Below are 27281 nucleotides of genomic sequence, written 5' to 3' on the forward strand. Positions count from 1 at the left end.
AAAACCCTGGCTGACTGGCTGGGACTACCAGATTACAGGGATGGAATCCTTGGAGGTGGGCGCCATTAGAGTCTGGTCAGCCAAGAGCACGGGCCAATGGGCCCAGCAAGCTCATTTGTCTTGTTCCTCCTCTTGGCACTGGGGTCTCCCAGGTGTTAACTGTCATTTTTCATTTCATAAATTTTACAGTCCAGACAGAATGGCTCAATGAGCTTTAAGTATGTGCTCTTCCTGTGGATTCAACAGGAGAGGGCTGTATTCTCGGTTAAATACAAAACCAGAAGCATCTGAACCCTACCATTAAGGACCACGGGGACTCAAACTCCATTTAATAGTAGTACCATGAATGATCATAATTATTCTTAACGTTAATGATGCCCATTATTATGTTACTATAATAGCGGTTAATTGATTGAAGGCAGTGTGCTAGGTAGGTACACAGGCCTTGTCCCCATAGGAGAATCATAAATGCAATGAAGTTGGGGTATCATTATTCCCATTTACAGATGAGATCGGAAAATTGGGTTAAGTTAGGTTCTTTGCCAAGGTCACAAAGCTGGTAAGAGCCAGAGCCGGGAACTAAGCCCACTCTGGTGTGCTCCAAATGTCCCATGTCCCTTTATCAGTCATAGCAGACAACTCTGAAAAGGAGCAGTTGAACATGTCACTGTCTGAGGACATATAGCTCTTCACTTCTGTGTTTAAGACATGTCCTCTTTGATGGGGGTATCAACACCCATCCATTCTGGCTTCCTGAGGAATTTGGAGTCTTGAGAGATGATAGGACATGGGGAACAAACACCCCAAACTATGAAGAAGATAGGGAGACTTCTATGGACTTAATAAGCCCATGATTGCCATCATTTATCACTTTAAAAACATCAAAACATTCTTTTTTATTTTTTGTGCCAGGGATTGAACCCAGGGGTGCTTAATCACTGAGCCACATCCCCATCCCTTTTTATTTAGAGACAGAGTCTCACTAAGTCGCTTAGGGCCTTGCTAAATTACTGAGGCTGGCTTTGAACCTGTGATCCTCCTGCCTCAGCCTCCTGAGCTGCTGGGATTACAGGTGTCTACCATCATGCCCTGCTAAAAGTATCCTTTTTTAAAAAATCATCAGAGATTAGTCAATAAGCAACTTAAACCAGCATTTATCAACATTCTTTCCTAATTTGCCCCTTGTATGTATTCAAACTTCCTCTTATTGGTAATAAGCGACTTGTTTAAATAGAACAGCATGAAGCCAGTCTTCTAATGAATCCCGAATCTAGAAGTTTCCACTAGGGCTAGCTCTTGGCCCTTAAAATAATTTATGAACCATGACCCAATTCCATCAGCACCGACCCTCAGTTTCCTTCAGAGGACACGGGGACAGGTGGTTTGTCCTCACCTCTCCCCAGCTGCCATAAGCCCATTGGGGACAAGGACCGGATTCACAGGCTCTCTGCTCGTCGGGCTTGATTCTCTCCACGCAGTCGTTGGCAGTGTATCCGTTTTCGTCCTGACACACCACAACACGCCGCTGGGCCCCTCCGGCACAGGTACTGGAACACTAACACAGCAGGTGACAAGTTAGTCCTCAGCAGCACCTCCATTGGAGAGCCAGGGAGCCGCTGGCTGAAACTCAGAGAGACCGGGCACTTCCTGATGTGGGGTTGTGGATGGACACGGGTATAAACACGCCCAAGGTGGCTTCTCTTTCTGACATACTGCAGGGGGCATAACGAGTGACTCCTTTTTTTTTTTTTTTTTTTGTACCAGGGATTGAACCCAGGGGAGCTTAACCATGAAGCCACGTCCCCAGTTCTTTTATATATTTTATTTAGAGACAGGGTCTCGCTGAGTTGTTTCGGGCCTTGCTAAGTGGCTGAGGCTGGCTTTGAACTCAGTCCTCCTGTCTCAGCCTCCTGAGTTCCTCAAACTTCTAAATTAGTCCCCTTTATGGTCCTCCTTTCTCTGCAAGATGGGGTGGGGTGGGTGTGGGAGGGGAGCTGTCCATGGACACCATAGTTTATTTGGAGATTCTTTTAAAAATTTCAAGAATTTATTTAGAACCAACATTTGGTCTCCCTTTCAACACAGAGGTCAAATGACTGGCTTAATGAATCGCCGCTTGTTGAAATGAAGCTTCCACAGGAGGCCACTCAGTTCCTGCAAAAGGCTTCGCGGAATGTTCTGGAGATACTGCTTTCTAGAAGGCAAACGCTTCCTTTCTCTTCCCTTCCTTCAATGCCGATACTTTAGTGGCTTCTTGGTAGCAAGATATGCTTTATTTATTTATTTATTTTTTACTTCCCCAGAGAACTTAATTCAATTCCATCTTCGGGAACCTCTCTCGGGGCATTTCAGTCTAACACCCTCTCTGGGGGTCACTGGGTGAGGTGTGCGTTTCGCCCGTTTCCCACGCAAGCTTCTCATCGCTCTCTCGTGTATCTACACCTGGAATGTTTTCTCTTTCCACTATTTCCTTATCATCTCAACCCGAGTGTTTGCTCCTATCCTTCATTCTACCGCTTCAGTTCTAAAATGGGCTTGCCTACAAAATAACCATCTGGTCCTGGAAGCAATAACATTTTCAGGAATTATCCAGTTGCAGACAGCATTTACAAGCATTTTTTTTTTTTTTTTTTAATACTAGGGATTGGGGAACCCAGGGGTGCTCAACCACTGAGCCACATCCCCAAGCCCTTTTTATATTTTAATTAGAGACAGGGTCTTGCAAAATTGCTTAGGGCCTGGTTAAGTTGCTGAGGCTGGCTTTGAACTCCTGGTCCTCCTGCCTCAGGCTCCTGAGCCACTGGGATAACCGGTCTGTGCCACAGCGCCAGCTGTGTTTTGAATTTTGAGTTCTCGATTCCAAAGACTGATTTGTGCTTTCTGTCTAACCCGAGCTGGAACCAGTATTATTTCAAAACACGCTCAGACATTGCTTCTTTCTGGCCAGCTTCTGCCATGTCCAGAGGTGAATATAGTTTGTTGCTGATTATCTTGGCCCACAGATCAATTTCCCAGCTTATGTTGGTCAGACTATAAGTACTTTCAAATATGTACCCTAACTGGTATCTACACTGTCATTTTATACTGTGTTTGCTTCTTAAATCATAGGGCAGGATAAAAGATCTCTAAGTTGTATTTGAAAAACGTGCTGACATGTTTTGATTTATGAAAATCCCACCTCCATTTTCTGAGGGTTCTGGTGTCCTTACTTCTGACCTGAAAATATGTGTTTTTTACTTTCAAACAATACATAATAAAATACAAAGACAAATATATATTTTATCTATACTGCAAATATCTATACATATATTATATTTTTAATATATATATATTATTTATTTATTATTTTTTTATTACTTGGGATTGAACCCCGGGTGTTTAACCACGGAGCCACATCCCCAGCCCTTTTTAATATTTTATTTAGAGACAGGGTCTTGCTGAGTTGCTTAGGACCTCGCTAAGTTGCTGAGGCTGGCTTTGAACTCACGATCCTCCTGCCTCAGCTCCCGAGCTGCTTGGATGACAGACGTGCACCACTACTCCCGGCTATGCCTTTTCTTTCTTTCTTTTTTAACGTAAACTTTAAAAAAATCAGTCTGTTTTTGTTCTTGGCAAGATCACTAGTACCAGAGATTGAACCCAGGGGTGCTTAACCACTGAGCCACATCCCCAGCCGTGATTTATATTTTATTTAGAGACAGGGTCTCGCTGAGTTGCTCAGGGCCTTGCTAAATTGCTGAGGCTGTTCTTGAACTGGCGATTTTCCCGAGCCGTGGGGACTACAGATGTCCCACCACGGTACCCTGCCAGAATTTTAATCAGGCTGTGTTTGGGGACCAGAATTTAAAATGTCAGGAAGGGCCTTCCATGCTGCCCATTCGCCTGTAATATATACTTTGGCCCTGGAGTTTTTCCTGTGATGGTGACCTTGCTGTCCTTCCTCAATCAAGTCACCTCTGAGCTTTACCTTCCCCAATCAAGTGGTAGGCAGGCTCCAGGAAGGAGGGCTCAGTGTCCCCACCAGAGTCACTACCAAGGCAAAGATGCAGGTACAAGCTCTCCTCCTGGGGAGGTCAACACAGGGCAGAAAAAAATCAAATAGGGCTGGGCTGTGGCTCAGTGGCGGAGCGCTTGCCTAGCATGTGTGAGGCCCTGGGTTCCACCCTCAGTGCCACATATAAATAAATGAATAAAATAAAAGTCCATCAACATCTAAACAAATTTTTTAAAAAATCTCATGGTTCAAGGAAACCTCACATACATTAGGAAAGAAACAATCATAGACAGGCACAAGGAGGGAAGTATGGTACCCACTGCTGCAGAAAGCTCCCCTAAGACTCCCTGACTGGTTACTCTGCCTAAGCCCTAAGGAACACAGCTTCCCCAAACAGCTGTCCCAAATAAGAAGGGCAGGAACATGTTAAATAAAATAAAATAAAATAAGATAAAATAAAATGCCCTCCCCTAGAACTACCAATTCATACACGTCTGAGTTCTGAATATTTTCAACCGGGAAAGAAAAACAACGTGAAACCCTCAGTAATGACTTCCGCCTTCACCCTCCAATTTCTCAGAACTGAAATTTTTTTTTTTTTTTTTTTTTATAATTTGAACCAAGGAAAGCTTAAATTAGGAAACAGAGAGGAGACCTAGATGGTCAAGGGGCTGAGCCATCGATTGTGCTGCATGCAGCCCATGCCTGTGGGGCGCAAGTGCGCAGTGGCTGAGTAGTATTCACAGGGAGGTGTGTCCAGTTCACTGAAACCCAGATCCCACTGCTACCTAATTTTTTTTTTTTTTGGTACCAGTACCAGGGATTGAACCCAGGGGCACTTAACCACTGAGCCACATCGCCAGCCCTTTTTTCTATTTTATTTAGAGACAGGGTCTCCCTAAGTTGCTTAGGGCCTCGCTAAGTTGCTGAGGCTGGCTTTGAACTCCTGATCCTCCTGCCTCAGCCTCCTGAGCTGCTGGGATGACAGGTGTGTGTCGCCATGCTTGGCCCATCTAATTCTTATAGTACAGAAATAATTAAACACAATTAGCTGTACTAGAAGGAAGCAGCTAGTAAACAAAAACAAAGAAGCCCTGAGTGGCTCTGACGATGCATCCACCCAGAGTCCCTCCTGAATCCCATGAACTATAACAGTATCTCACGACACAAACTTTTGGGGAAAATTATTTGGTAAAATAATTCAAATTATCCAAATATTAATATTATCACATACATATTAAATAGTTTTTGAGGCCTTCATAGTTTGGAGGACAATAGTAGTGACTATAATCAAGATCACTGTCCATGTTTCTTAAGTTCACTTTGTGGCAGGCTCAGTACTTTGTATCATCTTGTTTAGTTATTATTATTATTATCATTTGGTACCAGGAATTGAACCCAGGGGCACTATGCCACTGAGCCATATCCCCAGCCCTTTTTACATTTTATTTAGAGACAGGATCTCACAGAGTTGCTTAAGACCTTGCTAAGTTGCTGAGGCTGGCTTTGAACTCGAGATCCTCCTGCCTCAGCCTCCCGCATCAGCCTCCCGAGCCGCTGAGGTTACAGGGGTGTGCCACTGCCCTGGCTCATCTCATTTAATTCATACAAACCAAATAGAACAGGAATTAATGGTATCCTCATTTTATATTTGAGGACACTGAGGCTCACAGATGAGAGGACCTGTTTCAGCCCCCAAAATTTGAAAGTGTAAGTTTTTAGTCAAATGGATATCTTCAGTCTACCTGCACTGCTAATCTTTAGGGGATCATATGCTCCCCTACCCCAAGCACTGATGTTACCTAACATGAGTATTTCCTCTTTAATCTACTACCAATGATACAGTAACGATGCCACTTTAGATTGTACTCATCTGGAAAATGGCAGAAAGGAAAGCCACTTTGTTTAAGAACTCCCTTTCAAGGTTCATAGATGCTCAATTCACAATAGCCAAGCTATGAAACCAACCCTAGATGCCTTTCAACAGATGCATGGATTAATAAAAAAAAAAAAAAAGTGGTATCTATACACAATGGAATATTACTCAGCCTTAAAAAAGAATGGAATGATGGCATTTGCTGGTAAATGGATGGAACTGAGACTACCATGCTATGTGAAATAAGTCAATCCCCAAAGAGCCAAAGGCTGAATGTTCTCTCTGATATGCGGATGCTAATACACAATACGGGGGTGGGAGAGAAGAGAAGCTCACTGGATGAGACAAAGGGGAATGAAGGGAAGGGAGGGGATGGGAATAGGAAAGACAGTGGAATGAATGGGACGTCACTTTCCCATGTTCATATATGAACACACGACCAGTGAAACTCCACACCATGTCCAACCACAAGAATGGGGTCCTAATTAGAATAAGTCACACTCCATGTATGTGTGATGTGTCAAAATACACTCTACTGTCATGCAAATCGAAAAACACCAAATAAGAAAAAAAAAAAAAAAAAGAACTCCCTTTCAGAAAAGGCTCTCTGCTCTTTCCGCTCCAGGTGGGTCTCATTCTGACTTTCACAATACCTCCCAGAGGCCACCTGCTCCTGTCACCCAGCGGCGACGCCCCCTCCTCCACGCTGTCCCCGCCCCTTTGAGGAGGGTGGGGACCGTCATCAACCCGCCCCCCCCCCGCCCCCAGAGCCCAGGGAGCCGCCTGTCAACGCCTGGCCTAGGAGATTCCACACTCCCCCGCCCACACCGACCCCAGGGGGCGTGGCCGCTGGGCCGGGAGGCGGGGCCGAGAATACTCACTGCTCCCCAGGGGCCCGTGCGCCACTGGTTCCCGCCCAGCACGTGGGTGCGGCCGGGGCTGGGGCCGCGGGGCCGGTAGTCCTGGTTCTGGGACGGGTGCGGAGCGGAGCCCCGGCCCGGGGTCCGCCGGGGACACGGCGACGCGGCGCAGTCCTGCTCGGCCTCGGGGACGTGCTCCGGGTCGCACTCGCTCGGGTCGATGGCGCGGTCACTGTAGTTGACACAGACCACTTGCCGGCTTGCCCTCCCTTGCCCACACGTCACAGAGCACTACGTCGGATGTTCAGAGAGAAAAAGGGTGGTCACCGGGCGGCTGGACCGCTCGCCCTGAACGTCCTGCCCGCGCCCAGCCTATGCTGCCTCGGTGGCTCGGGCCAAGCAGCCTCGGAGTCCTCTCGGACCCCCTCGTCCTCCCCTCCCCGGTCAGCTTGGTATTAGCCTAGATCCCTGATCCAGCCACTTCTCACAATGGCCACTGCCGCCGTGGCCTGACTTTGAGAAATCGCCTTCCCTTGCCGGAGGCAGTGCCAGGGACGCCTTGCAACTGGGCTGGGGGCCTGGATGCTCCCCGTCTGAGTCTGCTGTCTGCATGTCACCAAACAAGACCCTGCAGGGCAGAAGTCACATCACGTGTCCCTCCAGGACTTCCCAGTTCACTGGGAATAGTAACCAAAGTCCCTCTGCTGACCTCGGAGGCCCTTCTTGGGGTCGCCACTGGTTCCTGACTCGGCGCCTGTCATCTGCCCTCTGTGTGCTCCAGCTACCCTGGCCTTAAGGATGCTTTTGAACACGCCCAGCACACCGATTTTGGGGACTTCACCCCCGTGGGGACTTTGGTTGCCCAAATAGATGCCCTCATGGCTAACGCCCTCCACGGGGGTCCTGCTTACCCTACAGAAAAGCTCAACACCCTGTCTCTAGGGCAGTCCTCTGCTTCCCTCCTTTCCGTACTCATCCCCACCTGCTGCTACATATTTTGTTATTTGTTCACTGTATGGATTCTCTGTTGGAACATTCTGGAAAAAGGCAGGGACTTTATTATTCTAGGTTTGCTGCTTTTTCTCTAGTGAGCTTTCACAAATATCTGGTGAGTAGACATGAGGATCTGACAGACAGACGAACTGACAGATGGATGGACTGAAGGATGGATACTGTTTATTGAGGACCTACTTTCTGCAAAGCATTTAACATATATAATCTCAACCCTCACAACCAACTTTAAAAGTAGGTATTCTTTTTGGTCTTAAGAGCAGAAGAAAAATGTGACTTGAAATTGCTCAGGATGACACAACCGGTAAATGACAAGGTGTGAGTTTTTACATAGTTCCATTTGACCCCACCCCTCCAATTTCATATACATATTTTGTTATTTACTGAGCTATAATCTTCATTCCTTATGTTTCCTTTTCACTTAATGGTGAGCTATTTCCTGGACTCTGGGACTTTTTCAGGGCAGAAAGCAATAGTTGCCTGTAGACAAAGGTTCATCTACTTTTATAAAAAACCCATAGAGTGGTACGTAGACACAAAGGAATATTACTCAGTCATAAAGAAGAATGAAATTATGGCATCTGCTGGCAAATGGATGGAAATGGAGGCTTGTTGTGCTATGTGAAATAAGTCAATCCCCCCAAACTGAAGGCTGAATGTTCTCTCTGATATGCGGATGCTCTGAAATCTCACCCACTGATGTCTGGGAGCCCCAACTGCTCCTCCCGCTCCCGGTGCCCCCAATCCCGCCCAACGCCTCGAGGTTCACTGGCTTACAGGACTCCAATCCAGAGCTTTCCACTGCCCGCAGGGTGTCACCGAGCACTCCTCCTTGGCCACAGGTTTAGGCAGGGCAGCGCAGGCGCTATCATCGGCCACAGAACCGTCCTCGTCCCGGCAACTGACATACCTCATCCGGGTCCCCTTTCCACAGGTGGCCGAGCACTGGGTGGGAAGGAAAGAGTGCAGCCAGGTGACTGATGACGGTCCTTACAGGCAGGAGCCCCCTCCGGTAGCCACGTCAGAGGACGCCCGCCTTCCCTGCTTCTCCCCGTCTCTTTCTTACTGGCGTCCAAGATCCAAATCGCCACTGGGTCCTTGGAACACTGTGTGTGCTTCTCCTTGCTTCTGGGGCCATCGGGGGAGGGTGACAAGATGGGAATTCACAGTCCTAGATGTGAAGGGAGAGAAAACCCATTAGTTCAAGTCCACACAGACTCAAAGGGTGAATAAGCACAGAGGGGCCAAGAACGCCTTTCTCAGCCACAAAGAAGGACGAAATGATGGTACTTGCTGGTGCGTGGATGGAACTGGAGGTTCTCATGCTAAGTGAATTAAGCCAGTCCCCCAAAACCAAAGGCCAAATGCTGTCCCTGATCTGTGGATGCTGATGCACTATGTGGAGGGGGGAAGAGAAGTCCACTGGATGAGACAAAGGGGATGAGGGGAAGGCAGGGGATGGGAACAGGAAAGACAGTGGAATGAATGGGACGTCACTTTCCCATGTTCATATGTGAACACACGACCAGTGAAACTCCACACCATGTCCAACCACAAGAATGGGAAGTCACACTCCATGTATGTAGGATAGGTCAAAATACTGTTATACTGATATCTAAAAAGAAAAAAATAATAACTAAATAAAAATAATTCCTTAACCCTTGGCCTTGGGGACTATACCGTGTCCCTGGCCCCTTCCTGTCCGACTCTTTCTGCTTCTGACTGCTTGGCACTGAGAGAACACGAATCAGACTTCTGTGCGTTTCCACAGCCTCATGAAATTCCTCAGCCCGATTTCTTCAATTGCAAAACAGGATACAATCTGAGTCACTTTTCGGATGTCTGAATTCAGGGCAGGGATCTACTGCCTGCATTTTTTTAAAAATATTTTTTAGATGATTGTAGACCTTTATTTTATTTCTTTATTTATATGCAGTGCTGAAAATTGAACCCAGTGTCTCACACATGTGAGGCAAGTGCTCTACCACTGAGCCACAACTCCAGCCTAATGCCCTGATTTTTAAAGTCCTATCGATCCACTTGCTCATGTAAAAAGAGATGTCAATCAATCCAGAGTTGGGGAAAGATGCTCAGTAGTACACTGTGCTTCCCCACACGGATACATCCAGAGCAAATAATCCCGAGGGCATAGATAATAGTCATGTATTAAAATAATTAGGAAGTGATAAGCTTTAGGTGCTTATCAGCTTTGTTTTTAATATCATATATTTAAATATAGGTGTATATTTCCTATTTTAAAATAATGACTACATTTAACCTCCAGTTCACCAAGTTCCTGTAAAATTTACCAGCTGGTCTAACCTAGTTTCAGCACACACTACCTGAACTCAGGATATTCGTTACTGAATTATTTAAAGATATCATTAAAAAAAAAAATCTAAGTTCGAGAAAATGAGGTTAACCAATATCTGCCATCTGATAAGAATAAAGTCAGAGCCAGGCATGATGGCGCACGCCTGTAAACCCAGTGACCTTGGAGGCTGAGGCTGGAGGATCATGAGTTCAAAGCCAGCCTCAGCAACTTAGCGAGGCCCTAAGAAACGCAAAGAGACCCTGTCTCTAAATAAAATATGTAAAAAAGGGCTGGGGATGTGGCTCAGTGGTTAAGTGCCCCTGGGTTCAATCACCAGTACCAAAAGTAAATAAATAAATAAAATAAAGTCAGAGCTATCTATCTGTCTGTCTGTCTGTCTATCTATCATCTGTCTGTCTATATATTCCAAATAACCAGAGAAGGACAAAAGCAATAAAACAAAATATTACACTCTAAACACAACAAGTAAGTACGCCCAGGTAATTTAATCAACTGGTCGCCTTACCTACGTCCTATGGATGGGAAGCTTTGGCATCTTAACGCCCAAAGTCAGTCACTGAGCTGGACAAGGAAGACTCACCTGGGTATCCGTTGGCTTGGTTGCTGCATTACAATCGTTGTCATCGACCACAGACATGTAGGTCCCAATGATGCATTTCACTGCCCTTAGCTGGTATCCCTGTCCACAAGTGACACTGCACTGGGGGAAGGAAATAGGACACAATGTTCAGCAAATCTTCCCTTCCCCTTACCGCCCCAAACATTCTGCAAGAGAAAAATAGTTCCATCACAGTAGGCCAGAAGGCTAGCACCCAAAGCAGTCAGGTAGAAGGGGGAAATCTTGCTCTATACAAATTAGTATCATTTACTGGTGATTTTAATTATAATTATTGTATCATTAATTATAATGGATCACTGTATTTTACTGATCAACTATTATGTGACACTTGGAATTATTTCTGCCTCCTATTGGAATTGTATTTGTAGGGGTTTGTTTCGGTTTGGACACGATGTGTCTTCCGAAGACCATGTGGTGAAGGCGCACAGTGTAGTCACGCTCAAAGGTGTGGCTTCTGGGACGTGAGCACCCTGACCTCACGGTGGACTAAGCCACTGAGAGCTAAATGGACAACAGGGAGGTGGTGGGAAGGGTAGGCAGGGGGGCGTGGCCAGAGGAGGAAGCTCACTGGGGGCGTGGCCTCGGGGACTATACCTTACCCCTGGCCCTTTGCGTCTGACTCTTTTCGCTTCTGGCTGTCTTGGGTGGGAGGTTTCCTTCCCCCACATCCTCCCGCCATGATGCTCTGCCTCGCCTCAGGCACAAACTAATGCAGCCACCTGACTGACAGGTTGAAACCCTGAGCCAAAATAAACCTTTCCTCCTCTAAGTGGTTCTTGCCAGGTACTTTGGTCACAGCAATGTAAAGCTGACCAATGGAGGGTTCCATTCCTTGGCTGTGAACTCCAGGAGGGGGAAGAGCCTCCTTCCACACGCCCCCTAGACGGCACTGTAGTTAAAACCAGTACTTCACAGAACCCTGGGACCTCACTTGGCTTCTGAAAAACCATTCTGAGGAAATAAGAGGAATTTCCCGTCATTATTTTTGAACAGCAGGATGCTCATGGCTAAATATACTTATAGATAATAAGATGTTAGAAACCACCTAAAAAATGCAAGAATCAAAACTACCCTGAATCCATCTCACCCCAATTAGAATGGCGATTATCAAGAATACAAGCAACAATAGGTGCTGGCGAGGATGTGGGGAGAAAGGTACACTCATACATTGCTGGTGGGGCTGCAAATTAGTGCAGCCACTCTGGAAAGCAGTGTGGAGATTCCTTAGAAAACTTGGAATGGAACCACCACTTGACCCAGCTATCCCACTCCTCGGCCTATACCCAAAGGACTTAAAATCAGCATACTACAGAGATACAGCCACATCAATGTTCATAACTGCTCAATTCACAATAGCCAGATTGTGGAACCAACCTACATGCCCTTCAATTGATGAATGAATAAAGAAACTGTGGTATATATACACGATGGAATATTACTCAGCCATAAAGAAGAATAAAATTATGGCATTTGCAGGCAAATGGATGAAGTTGGAGAATATCATGCTAAGTGAGATAAGCCAATCTCAAAAAACCAAAGGACGAATGATCTCACTGATAAGCGGATGATGATACATAACAGGATGGGAGAGAGGCAAGAATGGAGGGAGGATGGATTGTATAGAGGAAAAAGAGGGGTGGGGGGGAGGGAAAATAACAGAATGAGACAAACATCACTGCCCTGTGTACGTGTATGATTACACAAATGGTGCGACTCTACTTCATGTACAACCAGAGAAACAAGTTATACCCCATTTGTTTACAATGAATCAAAATAAATACATTATTAAAAAAAAAAGTTAGAGACATCATTGTGTCCAGATAGGAAAGGAAATAAATAAAAGGCAAAATAAATCTAAAAGGCAAACACAGATTTTAAAAAAGCAGTCTAAGAGGAGGGGTTGATGTCAGAGACATGACAGAGGAAGACGCTCCAGGGATTAGTCTCTCCACTGAAGCAACGTGAAAAGTGGAAGAATCAACACTTCCAGAACCTGACGTCTCCTGAAAACCTGCAGGCACTGATAAGCACGGCCAGATTTCAGTAAGAGAGCATGCTGGCATTTTTTGCTTCCCTGACTCCAATATTACACATTCCTCTCCCACGCGGGAATATTTTCCAAGATAGGTCACATGTCAGGCGACAGAACAGGTCTCAAGACAGTCAAGCAGAAGATAAAACGAAGCATGTTCTCTGACCACAATGGAATCAACAGAAGCACAGCTGCTAGGTCCGCAGGTGAGTAGCAATGAGCATGTTTTCAAACAGCCTGCATGCCATAGAAGAAATCTCCAGCCTCATCCGGAAACACGTGGAGGTGAATGGAAATGACATAGAACTGAGAGAATGTAGGAGATTCAGTGAAGGCAGGGCTCACAGGGAGACCGATGGCTGCAAAAGACTCTGTAAGATGAAGAAAAATGATCTAGAACCAATGACCAAAATGTGTAGCTTCAGAAGGAAGAGACTGAAGAGCAAAGTCAGTCCAAAATTAGGAGAAGAAAGGAAATAATAAAGATTAGAAAGCTGGGTGTGGTGGCCCACGCCTGTGATCCCAGTGGCTCGGGAGGCTGAGGCAGGAGGATCACAGTACAAGGCCAGCCTCAGCAACTTAGTGAGGCCCTAAACAACTCAGCGAGACCCTGTCTCTAAATAAGAACATAAAATAGGGCTGGGGATGTGACTCAGTGGTTCGGCACCCCTAGGTTCAACCCCCAGCATCAAAAGAAAGAAAGAAAAACCCATGGCTAACACAGCGGAGAAAGACTGAAAGATCTGCCCAAGGGCAAGGATCATTCGTCCTTTGGTTTTTTGGGATTGGTTTATCTCACTTAGCATGATATTCTTCAACTTCATCCATTTGCCTGAAAATGCCATAATTTTATTCTTCTTTATGGCTGAGTAATATTCCAATATGTACATATACCACAGTTTCTTTATTCATTCATCAATTGAAGGGCAAAAACAGGACAAGATGTCTTCACTTCTGCTAGTCACCACCATACTGGAGGGTCTAGCCAGAGAAATTAGCAAGGAAAAAAAATTAAAGGCATGCAAACTAGAAAGGGTGAAGGAAGACTATTTCTATTTTTAGGTATCATCATACTATACACAGGAATCCCAAAGATCCACAGAAAAATTACTATGGCTAATAAATTCAGCAAAGTTGTAGGGCCCGAGGTAAAAACAGAAAAATCAGGTGTGTTTCTAAACACTGGCAATGAGCAATCCAAAAAGGAAATTAAGAAAACAACTGCATTTACAATAACACCCAGGAATAAAACAGCTAGGAAATCTTTAACCAAGAATGTGAGACTTCTACACTAAAAACTGCAAAACGTTGCTGGAAGAAATTAAGGAGGCCTAAATAAATGGAAAGACATGTTCATGGGCTAGAAGATTTGGGATTGCTGAATTATAATCCCATGAAAATCCTAATGACTTTTTTGAAGAAGTAGGAAAGTTGAGCCTTCATTTCATACAAAGTGACAAGAGATCCCAAATAGCCAAAACCACACTGAAAAAGAACATACTTACTTTCCAATTTCAAACTGGAATTAAAACAGCCATAGCAACTGAGGGATGAGAATTCAGAGTCCAGAAATAAACCTACATATCTCCATGGCCAAGTGGTTTTGTTTGTTGTTGTTGTTGTTTTGGTACTGGGGATGGAACCCAGGGGTGCTTAACCACTGAGCCACCTCCCCAGCCCTTTTTTCTATTTTATTTAGAGACAGGGTCTCACTGAGCTGCTTAGGGCCTCGCTAAGTTGCTGAGGCAGGTTTTGAACTTGTGATCCTCCTACCTCAGCCTCCCGAGTCACTGGGATTACAGGCGTGTGCCACAGTACCCAGCATATAAATCCATTTCTATCAAAAGTTCGGAACAGGCAGATCCATATGGACAGAATAAAAACTGTTGACTTCCAGGCACTAAGGGAAGAAGGATATAGGGAACAACCCTCTTAATGTATACAGGCTTTCTTTTGGGGGCTGATAAAAATGTTTTGGAAGTAAATAGAGGCTGCAAAACATTCTGAACACATTAGATGTCACCTGATACTTTTTGTTTAAAAAGTCTTTAATTTTATAGTATGAGGTTCACTTTAATTAAAAAAAAAAATAGGCAGAGTGCAAGCCCAAAATTAGTTTTAAAAGCACTACAAGAAGATCATAAACACTGCTGGGTGAAGAGGCACAGGCCTGTCATACCAGCAGCTCGGGAGGCTGAGGCAGGAGGATCGCAAGTTGGAGGCCAGCCTCAGCAACTTAGTGAGACTCTATGCAACTCAGGGAGACACTGTCTCTAAATAAAATATAAAAAGGGCTGGGGATGTGGCTCAGTGGTTAAGTGCCCCTGAGTTCGATCCCTGGTATCTAAAGAAAAAAAAAAAAAAAGAAAGAAAGAAAGAAAAGAAAAGAAAATCATGAACCAATGATCTCTGCACTACACAGTTAGGAGTATGTTTGGTTTTCTTCTTTTAGCTAAATGACTTTCTCTGCTTCTTTTTGGGATACAGGGGATGGAACCCAGGTCCTTGTGCATGCTAGGCAAGCACTCTACCATTGAGTTACATCCCCAGCTCTTGCTAAATTACATTTTGTAAAATTTCTCTTCTTGACTTATGATTCTTAAATAATATCTTTAAGAACTATTTCTCTGAATTGCATAATCAGACAAAGGAAGAGCAAATCTGGATAGAAGATGAGCTAGGAATGGTCTGGAGTAAGATGTGGACCAAAAAAAAAACATAGGCCTATCAGTTTTAGTAGATGTTATAGTCACATCTTGGCAGTGACCCTGAGGTGGGTTCTCTTTCTCTCATGGTTCCCTAAAAAGTTACGCAGATACAGACAAAAAAAAAAAAAAAAAAAAAAAAAAAAAAAAGGCAAGATTCTCTTTCCACTTATTTGGCATGATGAGCCGCTGATGTCCTGAAGTAGGAGAGATGCAGAAGAGTGTCAATCAACACGGACGGCAGACATTGCAAGAAGGCAGTATTGCAATGTAATATTGCAAGAATAAAGCTCCCCCTGGTTGATTGCACGCAAATTTGGAAATGAAGACAGAGGCTAAAGGACAGAAGGAGCCGCGGCTGGTCAGGGTACAGGGAGAGTCATTCTTCAAGAGATTACGTAAGTGACAGCCCGCAGCTGCGAACCTTCTCCTGGGAACTCGGAGTCCTGCTTCAACAGCGTGCAGAATGTTTGCTTCTATATTAGGAAGGGCTGAATTCCAGGAGTAAATGCAAGCCCCGGGGAGACTCTCACTCTCTCCTTTAAGAATGGCTGAAGTTAAGTCCTCCAGACCAAGAGGACTCAGAAAAGACGCTTTCCAAGCCTGGTGACTCTGTACCCTTTGCTCTAATTAATTAAGTTGGAGGGGCCTGACTTCTTTATGAGAGGTGAGCTTTGGAATGGTGACGCCGGGAGCCAAAATAGCCCTTTCAAATCCCAGTCCAGCCCCTCCTGCCAAAGGCTCTGGCAGGGGATCACACTCTGTAACAGACCCACAGAGGCACGTGAGAAGATAACATCAGCCAGACGCAGGGTCTGTTGTGAATTTGTTGAAATGCGCGCATGCGGTTTAAGCCAAAGGGCGAAAACGTGCACGTGGGTCTGCAGACGGGGTCCTGAGTTCCAGGAGCGGAAGCAGCAACCCAAGCCTGGGCACGGTGGTGGTGGGGGGGGGGGATCCACACCGCCCAGCGGTTAATCCCGCCACCACTGGAATGTCCCTGTGCAAGCCCTCTCCAGATAAGAAGGAAAGAATGTAGTTAAGAATCTTATCGTTTCAAATACCTGTCCCCAGGGACCCGCCTGCCAGGACGCACATTCCGGCTGCTGACAAGTTTGCGTGGAGGCTGGCTTGGCCTCGGGGTCACAGAGTCTGTCGTTTAATCGATCTTCAAACTGACACCAGACCTGGCGATGCTTATGCCCTTTGCCACAGGTGACCAAGCACTGTAATAAAAAGCAGAGGCAGGCAGAGGCGTTTCTATCAATGCCCTGTGGCTTGGTGTGTGGGTGAGTGGGGGGGATTCATGAGCAGGAACAGGTGTGCCCAGTCCCCATGCTGCCTGAATGCACCAAGAGAGCTCTCTCTCTCTCTGTCCCTCTCCCTCCATCCTCTTCCTCCTCCTCCTCCTCCTCCTCCTGCCTCTCTCCTTTCTGTAGTCTCTGAGCCACTTTTAAACAGAGAATAAACTCAACAGAGCACCAGCCCCTAAAATACCAAAAAGAACATTCATGGTTTTCCAGCACAGGGGTGAAGTGTGGGGAACAAGGAATCCAGCCAACCTGCCTTGGAACCCCTGTGCAATCAGGTTGCAGGGGCTCGCTGAGCTCCCACTTTCTCATCTGTAAAATGGGACAACAACCCGGTCTACTGCAAAGTGTGAAAACTAAACGAGAAACATCCATGGAAAGGGCTCAGTACAATTTTTACCCCAAACATGTCAGATATCATCATCAGTATTATTCATGTCCATTTTAGAAACTTTTGTGGGTTTTTTTGTTTTTTGTTTTTTGGTACCAGGGATTGGATCCAGGGGTGCTTAACCACTGAGCAACATCCCCAGCCCTTTTGATTTTTTTTTTATTTTGAGATAGGGGCTTGCTGAGTTGCTGAGGCTGGCTTTGAACTCACGATCCTCCTGCCTCAACCTTCTGAGTCCCTGGGATTACAGGGATGCACCACTGTACCCAGTTCATTTTAGAAACTTTGAAAAAGAAAGAACGCAAAGATATTACTATAATCAAAATCTCACTATCAGATGGCCAAGTATGAACTACATTTAGCTCTTTTCCTTCCAGTCTTTTTATCTAAGGAACTTTGGATCATTCTGAGTTTATTATTTGATGCTGCCCACCCCTATTTGATCAAATATTGTTGCAAAGGTCTGCTACTTAATTTGAAATGATACTTCAACTGGAATTAGCCATCTAAGTAAAATTTATGCATACTACTTCCTTTTTTTTTCTTTTTTCTTTTTTCTTCTTTTTGGTACCAGGATTGAACCCAGAGGCGCTTAACCACTGAGCCACATCCCCAGCCCTTTTTATATTTTATTTAGAGATAGGGTCTTACTGAGTTGCTTAGGGCCTCGCTAAGTAGCTGAGGCTGGCTTTGAACTCACGATCCTCCTGCCTCAGCCTCCCGAGCTGCTGGGATGACAGGTGTTCACTACTGTACCCCGCATCCATTCATTTTTTTTAAACCAGATATTAGAGAGTTTAACTTGGACCTCAAGCACTAGTGGTGTGTTGTTCACCCTGCCAGGAACCAGACACTCATTGTCACCTGTGCCATTGTTTCCCCACCCTTCCAATGGCATTGGCCACGTCCTTTCAGATCCACACTTCATTTGATGGGACAGTAAATGGCTGATGCTGCACTGAGGGGGAAGAGCTAAGGGCATGGCTGCAGGCACTAGCAGGATTGACCCTCCTCCCTGCACTCCTGACTTGGCCGGTTCATCCGGGAACCTCTGACCCACTTCCTCCTGCATCCCCTTAAGGGGATGGAGTGAGCTGCCTCTTGCTGAGACTCTCCCGGGGCTGGGTTAATGGGCAGTGTTCTGAGGGCTTCTTTTTCTTATCATTCTGCGACACAAAGTTCATAAGGGAAGGGATGGAAAGCTGTAAATCTGGACCTCGGTCTGGTCCTTTACTCTTTTGCCCAAGTTTTCCTCCAGTCAATGGATGCCTCAGTCAGAGAGGTCCCTCACTGGGGTGGAATTTTCTTATTTCCAAGATGAGGAAGTAGGAAACGTCATGTTGATTTCAGGTCTAAGCCCGCAGAGCCTTATGATTAATAAAAGTCCCGACTCCCACTCAGCAACTTAGGGCTCAAAGAGGACGGAACTGAGGATCTGTGTGTGACTCCAGGTCACCAGCAGAAACTATTATGGTGGGCGACCCAGATGCACCCTCGGTGGCTTCAAGGTCTCTAATGGACCAGCCAGTACTCAGTCATGGCCTGGGTGGGGAATGGAGTGGCTGCTTACTCAAGGGGTGGAGGGAGAAGGTTCCGTAGGTTCAGCCTTAAACACAGGAGGGGGACCCAGAGTTAGGGAATCTGAGGCCACCTGGGGAGCCGCGGTGGCTCCTCCATCTCACCTCTGACCACTCTCCTGATTTCCACTGTGGACATGGGAACTCATTGCACCTCTGAATGGTGACTTTTTCCTGATGGGCACATTTGCTGTCATCTAGGACATCATTGCGGGTGTTGACACAAATAGCCCTTCTCCTTTGGCTTCCCCCATCGCAGCTTTTAGAACACTGTGAGGAAAAAATCAAATCGAACCATTGCTGAGTTTCTTATACAGTATGCTCAAGATCCTCCTCTAACTCTTAGCCACCAACTGACCCTGGCTGACTCTACTTTTGATTTTGGAGAGATTTTTCTTTTCATGCTCTGGATTTATTAACCAGGCTTATATTGAAGTGCACAAGAGCTTATTGGCATAGGCAGATAAATCTGGAAATGGCCCCTGAGGTACAGAAAAGTGGTTGGTTGATTTGTTTTACCACTTGCAGTTCTCTACTTGTCAGGCCCAGGGCAGACATTACAAATCAATCATGGGATTCTTTCCTGCAGAGCTTGAATGGGCTCAGGCATTATAAATCGATCATGTTTTTTTTTTTTTTTTTTTTTTTTTTGTGCTGTTAGGGATTGAAATCAGGGCCTTGTGCTTGCAAGGCAAGCACTCTACCAAGTGAACTATCTCCCCAGTCCATGGTTCTCTTTCTATATAGTCTAAATACAGCAGCAGCTGCTGCTGCTCTTCTTCATCTAATTCTTCTTCTTTTTGGTACTGGGGATTGAACCCAGGGGTGCTTAACCCTGAGCACATTCCCAGTCCTTTTTAATATTTTACTTAGAGAGGGTCTTGCTGAGTTGCTTAAGGCCTCACTAAGTTGTTGAGGTTGGCTTTGAACTGGCCATCCTCCTGCCTCAGCCTCCCGAGCCACTGGGATTACAGGTGTGCACCACTGTGCCCAGCTAAATGGGACTTCTGAATGCAATCCTGCAAGAAGCCACTGTTAACTCATCAGACTCATCCAAAAAGACACTCTTCTACGAGAACCAACTTACTTCAGTCCACGCCGAGTACCTCCAGCCGCCTGTGTTACATTCTCCTGAGCATTTCTCCCGGTTGCTTGGCTTGGGGTGACTGTTGCAAAAACTATCATCGACCTTCTCGGTCTTCCCATCTAGCCTGCTGTATTTGGCGCAGTAGATGTCTAATGTGCGGTAACCCAAACCACACTGGGCACTACATTCGCTCCTGCTAGCCACGTGCCACCTGTGAGACACAATATATTCCTGTTAAAATATATATGCCTATCCAATGAGTGGAAGAGGGGACTCACATACCGTGGAGCTCAGAGCCACAGTCAGTTACGGACATTCAATTTTAAACCAACTATCCTAGTATTTTTCATGGCTGCTGGTATACAAGGAAGTCACAGAGAGTTGGCCAGAGGCCCTTGTGTTTGTGAAGATTCTCCCTGATACAGTTTATCTGAAATTTAAGAAACCAAAAAGAGAAAAAAATTTTTTTGGCATTCAGCAGAGCAGGAAAAAGCAATTTTATATTTAAAAAGTTCATGCAATCCAGCATTTCATTTGCCTTCTTCTCTTAGAAATGCATCATAGGAAGCCTCTGCCAAGTGTCGGCCCATGCTAGAAAGTCCTCAAGGACCATTCTGTGAATTACTGAAAGAAAGAAGAACTTGCATTGTAACTGGGAATTTCAAGTATGCTAAATCCTGTGTATTATTATCTGAGAACAAAGACTAAATTCCAAAGATGTGAGTCACCTTCTATAAAACTTAATTATACCCTCCTAAAACTAGATTTGGATCTATACATCTTTGTATCCCCAGTATTTTTAGTGAAACTTTGTAGGCACAAAGTAGGTGCTCAGTATGTGTCAATGAATTGTCTGTTTCTTTTAACACCCCAGGAACACAGTCAGCGGGGCATCTAAACAAGCTGGGCATGGTGGCGCATGCCTGTCATCCCAGGAGCTCAGGAGGCTGAGGCAGGAGGATCGTGAGTTCAAAGCCAGTTCAGCAACTTAGTGAGGCCGTAAGCAACTCAGCAAGACTCTGTCTTTAAATAAAATATAAAAAGGGGTGGGGATGTGGCTCAGTGGTTAAGCACCCCTGGGTTCAATCCCTAATACCAAACAAAACAAAACAAAGCAAAAAGAAAGAAAGAAAATAAATAAAATGACTAATTTTAAAGGAACTTGAAATATAATTTTGTTGATGGGATTTACGAATTCAAAAAGATAATTGCTTTATAATTTTCACTGGATATGACTCCTGTTACTACTCTACTGCTCAGAAATTGGATGGTTTGCTGATTGATCATCAGTGTTCTAAGTTTTTCTATGCAAACCTGTTTGGAAAAGGACTCGGAGAAAAGAGGATTATTCCAGGATATGCTTGTCATGGAATTTCTTACTGATGCTCAAAAGCAGCTCAGAGGTGCCCACTGGTAAGTAAAGTGGGCTAGAGATTTTCCCTTGAAGTGACACAGTATTGAGGGGATTTTGTTCTAACCCAGAACAGATTACACGAGGGCTTGCGGACCAATGCTTTCTCTCACCCTGCCACAGTTTAATAGAGGCAAATTCTCACTTCCTGCAGGAAAGAGGTCGAAATGTGGACCAATTCAACAGAGGCATCTGGAACTTTCCATCTGCACTTTGATTCTTGGATACCTTCTGGGATAGGTTATTTTCCATCCAGGACCAAGGAGGCAGGCTAAGGTACCATAGCTTGGGCTGCAAAAGTCATTTCCCTGATATTCACACAATCCTCAGAATCTGAGCTGAGAGTCTTACAGAGTCTGTGAGGTCATGATACTGCCTTAGAAAAATTCTTCTCAGAATGCTGTCATCTGATTTGGATTCTCTTTCTGGGCAGTGTCTAACTTTGGTGTTTTGAGATCCCTGAGTTCATTTCATGGGAAATTACACATGATTATAGTTGATGAGTATATTTCAAAAAAGCATATTCCAATGTGTTTGTCAGTAAGTGGAAACAGAGGGAAAATGTATGATTGTGTTCATTTGGGGGTGTCTGTGTGAGGATTGTGGGATTAAATGATTTTGAGAACTACTGAATTAAACTGGCTTCTATACTGCAGATCTTCTCAGAGCCTTCAAGATATTGATCAGCATTACGCATCTCCACATGGGGAAGGACATGTTTGGTAGGGCTTCTCAAAAGCACTGGTTTGAGCTGGGTGTGGTGGCTCGTGCCTATAATCCCAGCAGCTAGGGAGGCTGAGACAGGAGGATGGTGAGTTCAAAGCCAGCCTCAGCAACTTTAAGTGAGGCCATAAGCAACTCGGTGAGACTCTGTCTCTAAATAAAATAGAAAAAAGGGCTGGAGATGTGGCTCAGTGGTTAAGCGCCTCTGGGTTTAATTGCTGGTACCAAAACTAATTAGCTCAAATCATGATTATATTGATATCAGGTTGACAGAGTGAAGACGGCACTTGGGCAATCTGCTTAACTTCTCTCAGCCCTATTTGTAAAATGGTGATGATACCTGTGTCCTAGTTGTATGTGGGAAATTAATCAGCTATTAATTCTATCAGTAGGATAATACAAGATTATATAGAAGACAATAAAAAATATAAAAACTATCCTATTAATGTGAGACTATTAACAGAATAATATATAACTGTTAAAAAACAGTTCTTAGAAAACACATGCCCATATCACCATTACCTTCAGAGTGATGGGTGACATAGCAATAATTAGAAAGAAGACTAACCTGAAAATGTCACCTTTCTCAAGTTATTAAGGCTGTATTTCAAGGAATCTATGCAAAAAAACTGTTTTCTTCTGCCAAACTTTAGTGATTAATTCAGTTCAGCAGTTAGTCAACGAATTATATTTTCTGAAAGGACCTTTACTTCTACTTTAACTCAACTGCTGAAGCAAATGGGTTTACATGGACACTTTTGAAAATAAGAATATTGCTTGGTCTTAGTGTACATGTCTACCTTTTAATGTCTTGTATTTTATTTTTTACAATGACTTGTGACTTCAGTCAATGCTTTTTGACAAGCCCATGAGCAAGCAGGTCAGTAACCATGTGCAGAGAGGAAGTATGTCAGGGTGGAAAGGTCATGGCTTTGAAGTCAGAGCCTCAGGTCAGGATGGGCAGAGATACGGCATACTTATCACCATTTCCACTGCGACTCCCATGACAGGCATTGCTAATCGATCACAGCAGTCTCCTCCCCAAGCCTCAAAATCTGTACTCCATTCAGCATTACAGGTACCTACAATGAGTGGAGGCTTTGGCACGGTGCCGTGAGAAGTTCAAAATGTTCAAGTGAATGGTGAGACTTTAACACATTCACATGCCACTCTACATCCATAGTCTCTGGACTGTAAAAGGGGGATGTAGCCGCAATACACCTTAACTGCACCTACTTGACATGCAGATGATACAGGGCCATCCCCCCGCCCCGGGCTATTTACTACTTAAACACGACAGAGTTGATCTTGCAGGTGAGTGGAAAGCTTTAGAGTTCTTTATCTACCCGATACTTCCTGCCTTGATTTCACTTTCATAAATAAGTGTTTCAATATAGAGAGTTCTATATGGACTTTCTTCTTGTTTCTCCTTGCCACTTTGGCATACCTAAGAGTTCATCTTCTGGGTGGAATGCACCCTAGGTAGATCCAGAATACCACAGGCACAAAGAGGGATAAGGATCCTCACCTTCTTTTTACAGTTATTTTTAAAATTTATATTATTATTATTAATTTTTGTGGTACTGGGGATTGCATTCAGGGGCGCTTAACCACTGAGCCACATCCTCAGCCCTTTTTATTTTTTATTTAGAGACAGGGTCTCACCGAGTTGCTTAGGGCCTCACTAAGTTGCTGAGGCTGGCTTTGAACTCACGAGCCTCCTGTCTCAGCCTCCCGAGTCACTGGGATGACAGGCGTGTGCACCTCACCCGCCAAGTTCCCCTCTCTTGCTGACTTTCAATACCTACTCGGTGAGTTGTGAAGATCAAGTTAGAATATTTTCTGGCAAGTGCTGCACTCTGCTATTTTTAATTCTTAGAACCAGAGATCCACAGGCAGGTGCTGAGATGATAGGTTCCAATGTGGTGGAGAGGGGCTAGAGCTTGTCTCAGGGAACACAGAAGGAAGCAGAACTAAAGGTGAGCCTCCCCTCCTGATCCACACACACACACGCTCCCCACAGCACCCGCTCCACTCGGAAGTTCCCAGGAGGAACGCAGAGGCCCAACCTCAAGTCACAGTCTGTACCACAGGCTTCAGTGATGGGTCCTGGCTGGGGCAGCCGATCGCATCTTTGATCGGAAACAGTAAGCTGATCAGATTCCCTGGTGCAAACGGGTTTTCGTTTCCGCTCCCCTAAGCAGAGAGGACAAAAAATTATTCGGAGCAAATAATCCTGTTTAGCCTAAGGACTGGTAAACATTTCCAGTTTTGTTGGCCAATACGATATCTGTTGCACTTCTCGACATTATAGGGCAAAAATGCAGCTGTCATAGGCAATACATAAACAGATGCCTATGACTGTGTTCCAATAAAACTTTATTTTATTTTTGATATTTTTTTTATACCGGGGATTGAGCCCAGGGGCACTTAACCACTGAGCCACATCCCCAGCCCTTTTTATATTTTATTTAGAGACAGGGTCTCGCTGAGTTGCTTAGGGCCTCGCTAAGTTGCTGAGGCTGGCTTTGAACTCGCGATCCTCCTGCCTCAGCCTCCCGAGTCACTGGGATGACTGGCGTGCACCACGGTGCTCAGAGCCCAATAAAACTTCATTTATAAAAGGAGGTGGCAGGCCGGAATCTATCCTATGGCTATAGTTTGCTAACCCTAATTTAGCAAAACGAAACAAAATCAATAGTATACAACTACTGAAACCGTGTATCTGAAAAATTAACACGGCAAGTTCGCCTTACTCGGTTATCCATCCATGTGCCAACCTTGTTAGGTAAGAAAACCTAGCATAACCTGGATCTTTAAAAAGTTGGATATGGCAAAACTACACCAAGCTTCCACCTCTCTCCAGTCAGAGTGGCAGTCATCAAGAACCCAAGCCATAAGAAATGCTGGAGAGGATGTGGGGGACAGGGACACTTTGACACTTTGGAACTGTAAATGAGCAACAACCACTGTGGAAATCAGTATGGAGCTTCCTCAGAAGCCTAGGCATGGAACTCCCATAGGACCCCGCCACACCCCTCCGCGGTGTTCATCCTGAAGAACTAAAGTCATCTTACTACGGTGACGCAGGCACGCCCATGATTACAGCAGCACCATTACAATGGCCAACTACGGAAGCAGCCCAGGTGTCCGTCAAGGGATGAATGGATGAAGAATGTGGTCTAGGGGCTGGGGACATAGCACAGTGGGTAGAGTGCTTGCCTTGCAAGCACAAGGCCCTGGGTTCAATCCCCAGCACCGCAAAAAAAAAGGGGGGACGTGGTCTATATACATAATGGAGTTTATTTAGCCACCGATAAAAATGAAATTATGTTACTTTCAGAAAAATGGATAGAATTAGAGATCATTTATGTGAAAAAACCAAACTCAGAAGGTCAAGAGTTGTATGTTTTCTCTCATATATAGAAGCTAGAGAGGAAAAAGGAAAAGAAAGGTGGGGGGAAATCTCACAAAAATTGAAAGGAGCTCCGCATAATAGAGAAAAGGAATCAACGGCAGGAGGACAGGAAGGAAAGGGGAAATACTGGGGGATGATATTGACCAAATTACATTGTCACCGTTGTGTGCCCGTATGAAAATGTAACATCAAATCCCACCACAATGCACGACTATAATGCACCAATAAAAACTGCAGGGGGGAGAAAAAAGTTGAATTTGCCAGTTGCAAGTGGCCAGACAGAGGCAGAGCAAAGACATTAGTGAATGCAAGTCGAAACATGCAGAAATGTTCACAGACTGAACAGACTGTGTGGCTGTTCTTAAAAAGTAAAAACTTTGGCCAGGTGCGGTGGGGCACGCCTGTCATCCCAGCAGCTTGGGAGGCTGAGGCAGGAGGACCGCAGGTTCAAAGCCAGCCTCAGCCACTTAGTGAGGCTGCAAGCAACTTAGTGAGTCCCTGTCTCAAGATAAAAAATAAAAACAGCGGGAGAAGCAGGTCAGTGGTTAAGTGCACCTGGGTTGAATCCCTGGTACCAAAAAAAAAGTTAAAAATTTAAAAACCCTTTGAAGCCCCCCAAAAGAAACTCAAAGCAGATACCTTGGCAGGGCTTGCTGCACGCTTGCCAGGGTCCATGACTGTTCCAGTAAAACTGCTGAGGCTTGTCTTCGATTGGAATGTTGAACGAGTAGCGCACATCGGGGTTGTACAGCTTTCCCACCGACAGAACCTGGAGGGCATGAGACGGACGGCTGCAGGCCATGATCCCAGGAGGAGGGAAAGGGTCGAGGGCTCGGGCAGGTTTCTACCTGAAGCAGCAGTTCCTGCTCGATGCGGTCTGTGGAGTTGATTCTTTCCACTACGTTGTCGGATCCGCTGTACTCAATCACAGCGTTCCCGATACGGATTTCCCTTTTGGACATTGTGACCACGAAGTCTCCATTTAGCAAGAATTCACCTTTACTGCTTGATAAAGCTGTGGGTGAGAGGAGAGAATCTGCTGATTTGCTGTTGATGAGTATTTGTGTGAAATACAAAGTATTGCAATTATCAAGAATATAAGTAACACAAAATGTTGGCGAGGATGTAGGGAAGAGGTTCACTCCTACATGGCTGGTGGGGCTGCAAATTGGTGCAGCCACTCTGGAAAGCAGTATGGAGATTCCTCAGGAAACTTGGAATGGAACCACCATTTGATCCAGTTAGCCCACTCCTTGGTTTATACCCAAAGGACTTAAAATCAGCACACTACAGTGACACAGCCACATCAATGTTTGTAGCAACTCAATTCACAATAGTGAAACTATGGAACCAACCTAGATGCCCTTCAACAGATACATGGATAAAGAAAATGTGGTCTATGTACCATGGAATATTACTCAGCCATTAAGAAGAAAGAAATGATGGCATTTGCCAGTAAATGTGTAGAACTGGAGACTATCATGCTAAGTGAAATAAGTCAATTCCCCCCAAAATAAAGGCTGAATGTTCTCTTTGATATGCAGATGCCAACACACACTAAGGGATGGGGAGGGAAGAATAGAAATTCACTGGATTAGACAAAGGGGAATGAAGGGAAGGGAGGGGGATGGGAATAGGAAAGACAGTGGAATGAAGGGGACGTCACTTTCCTATGTTCATATATGAACACACGACCAGTGAAACTCCACACCATGTCCAACCACAAGAATAGGAAGTCACACTCCATGTATGTAGGATGTGTCAAAACACACTCTACTGTCATCTATAACTAAAAAGAACAAATTAAAAAACTATTTAAAAAAAGAAAAAGAAATACCAAATACCACCCTGACAGGCAGAGGACCCAGAGATGGGGGGCCTTAGAGCCACACATGGGCAAGCACATTCTTGGTTTGTCCTGTGCTGCTGTGT

The 27281-nt window shown here is 45.0% G+C and overlaps 1 protein-coding gene across 7 annotated transcripts in view; it reads right to left on the minus strand.

Moving 5' to 3' along the window:
- Positions 1-27281, minus strand: part of Adamts9 (ADAM metallopeptidase with thrombospondin type 1 motif 9) — a 174300-nt gene that overhangs the window by 78742 nt on the left and 68277 nt on the right. For 6 of the 7 annotated variants that reach the window (XM_047531184.1, XM_047531183.1, XM_047531181.1 and 3 more), the window contains 11 exons: positions 26198-26364; positions 25989-26118; positions 24001-24127; positions 19798-20008; positions 18816-18980; positions 16497-16658; positions 10657-10776; positions 8808-8912; positions 8519-8686; positions 6752-7021; positions 1394-1555 (listed from right to left, as the gene is read on the minus strand). In XM_047531184.1, the coding sequence (XP_047387140.1) occupies positions 1394-1555; positions 6752-7021; positions 8519-8686; positions 8808-8912; positions 10657-10776; positions 16497-16658; positions 18816-18980; positions 19798-20008; positions 24001-24127; positions 25989-26118; positions 26198-26364 (1787 nt within the window). The remainder of the gene's footprint in view (positions 1-1393; positions 1556-6751; positions 7022-8518; positions 8687-8807; positions 8913-10656; positions 10777-16496; positions 16659-18815; positions 18981-19797; positions 20009-24000; positions 24128-25988; positions 26119-26197; positions 26365-27281) is intronic. The other variant, XM_047531185.1, reaches the window with a different exon arrangement.

Source organism: Sciurus carolinensis, chromosome 17 (assembly GCF_902686445.1).
Source record: "Sciurus carolinensis chromosome 17, mSciCar1.2, whole genome shotgun sequence".
NCBI classification, from domain to species: domain Eukaryota; kingdom Metazoa; phylum Chordata; class Mammalia; order Rodentia; family Sciuridae; genus Sciurus; species Sciurus carolinensis.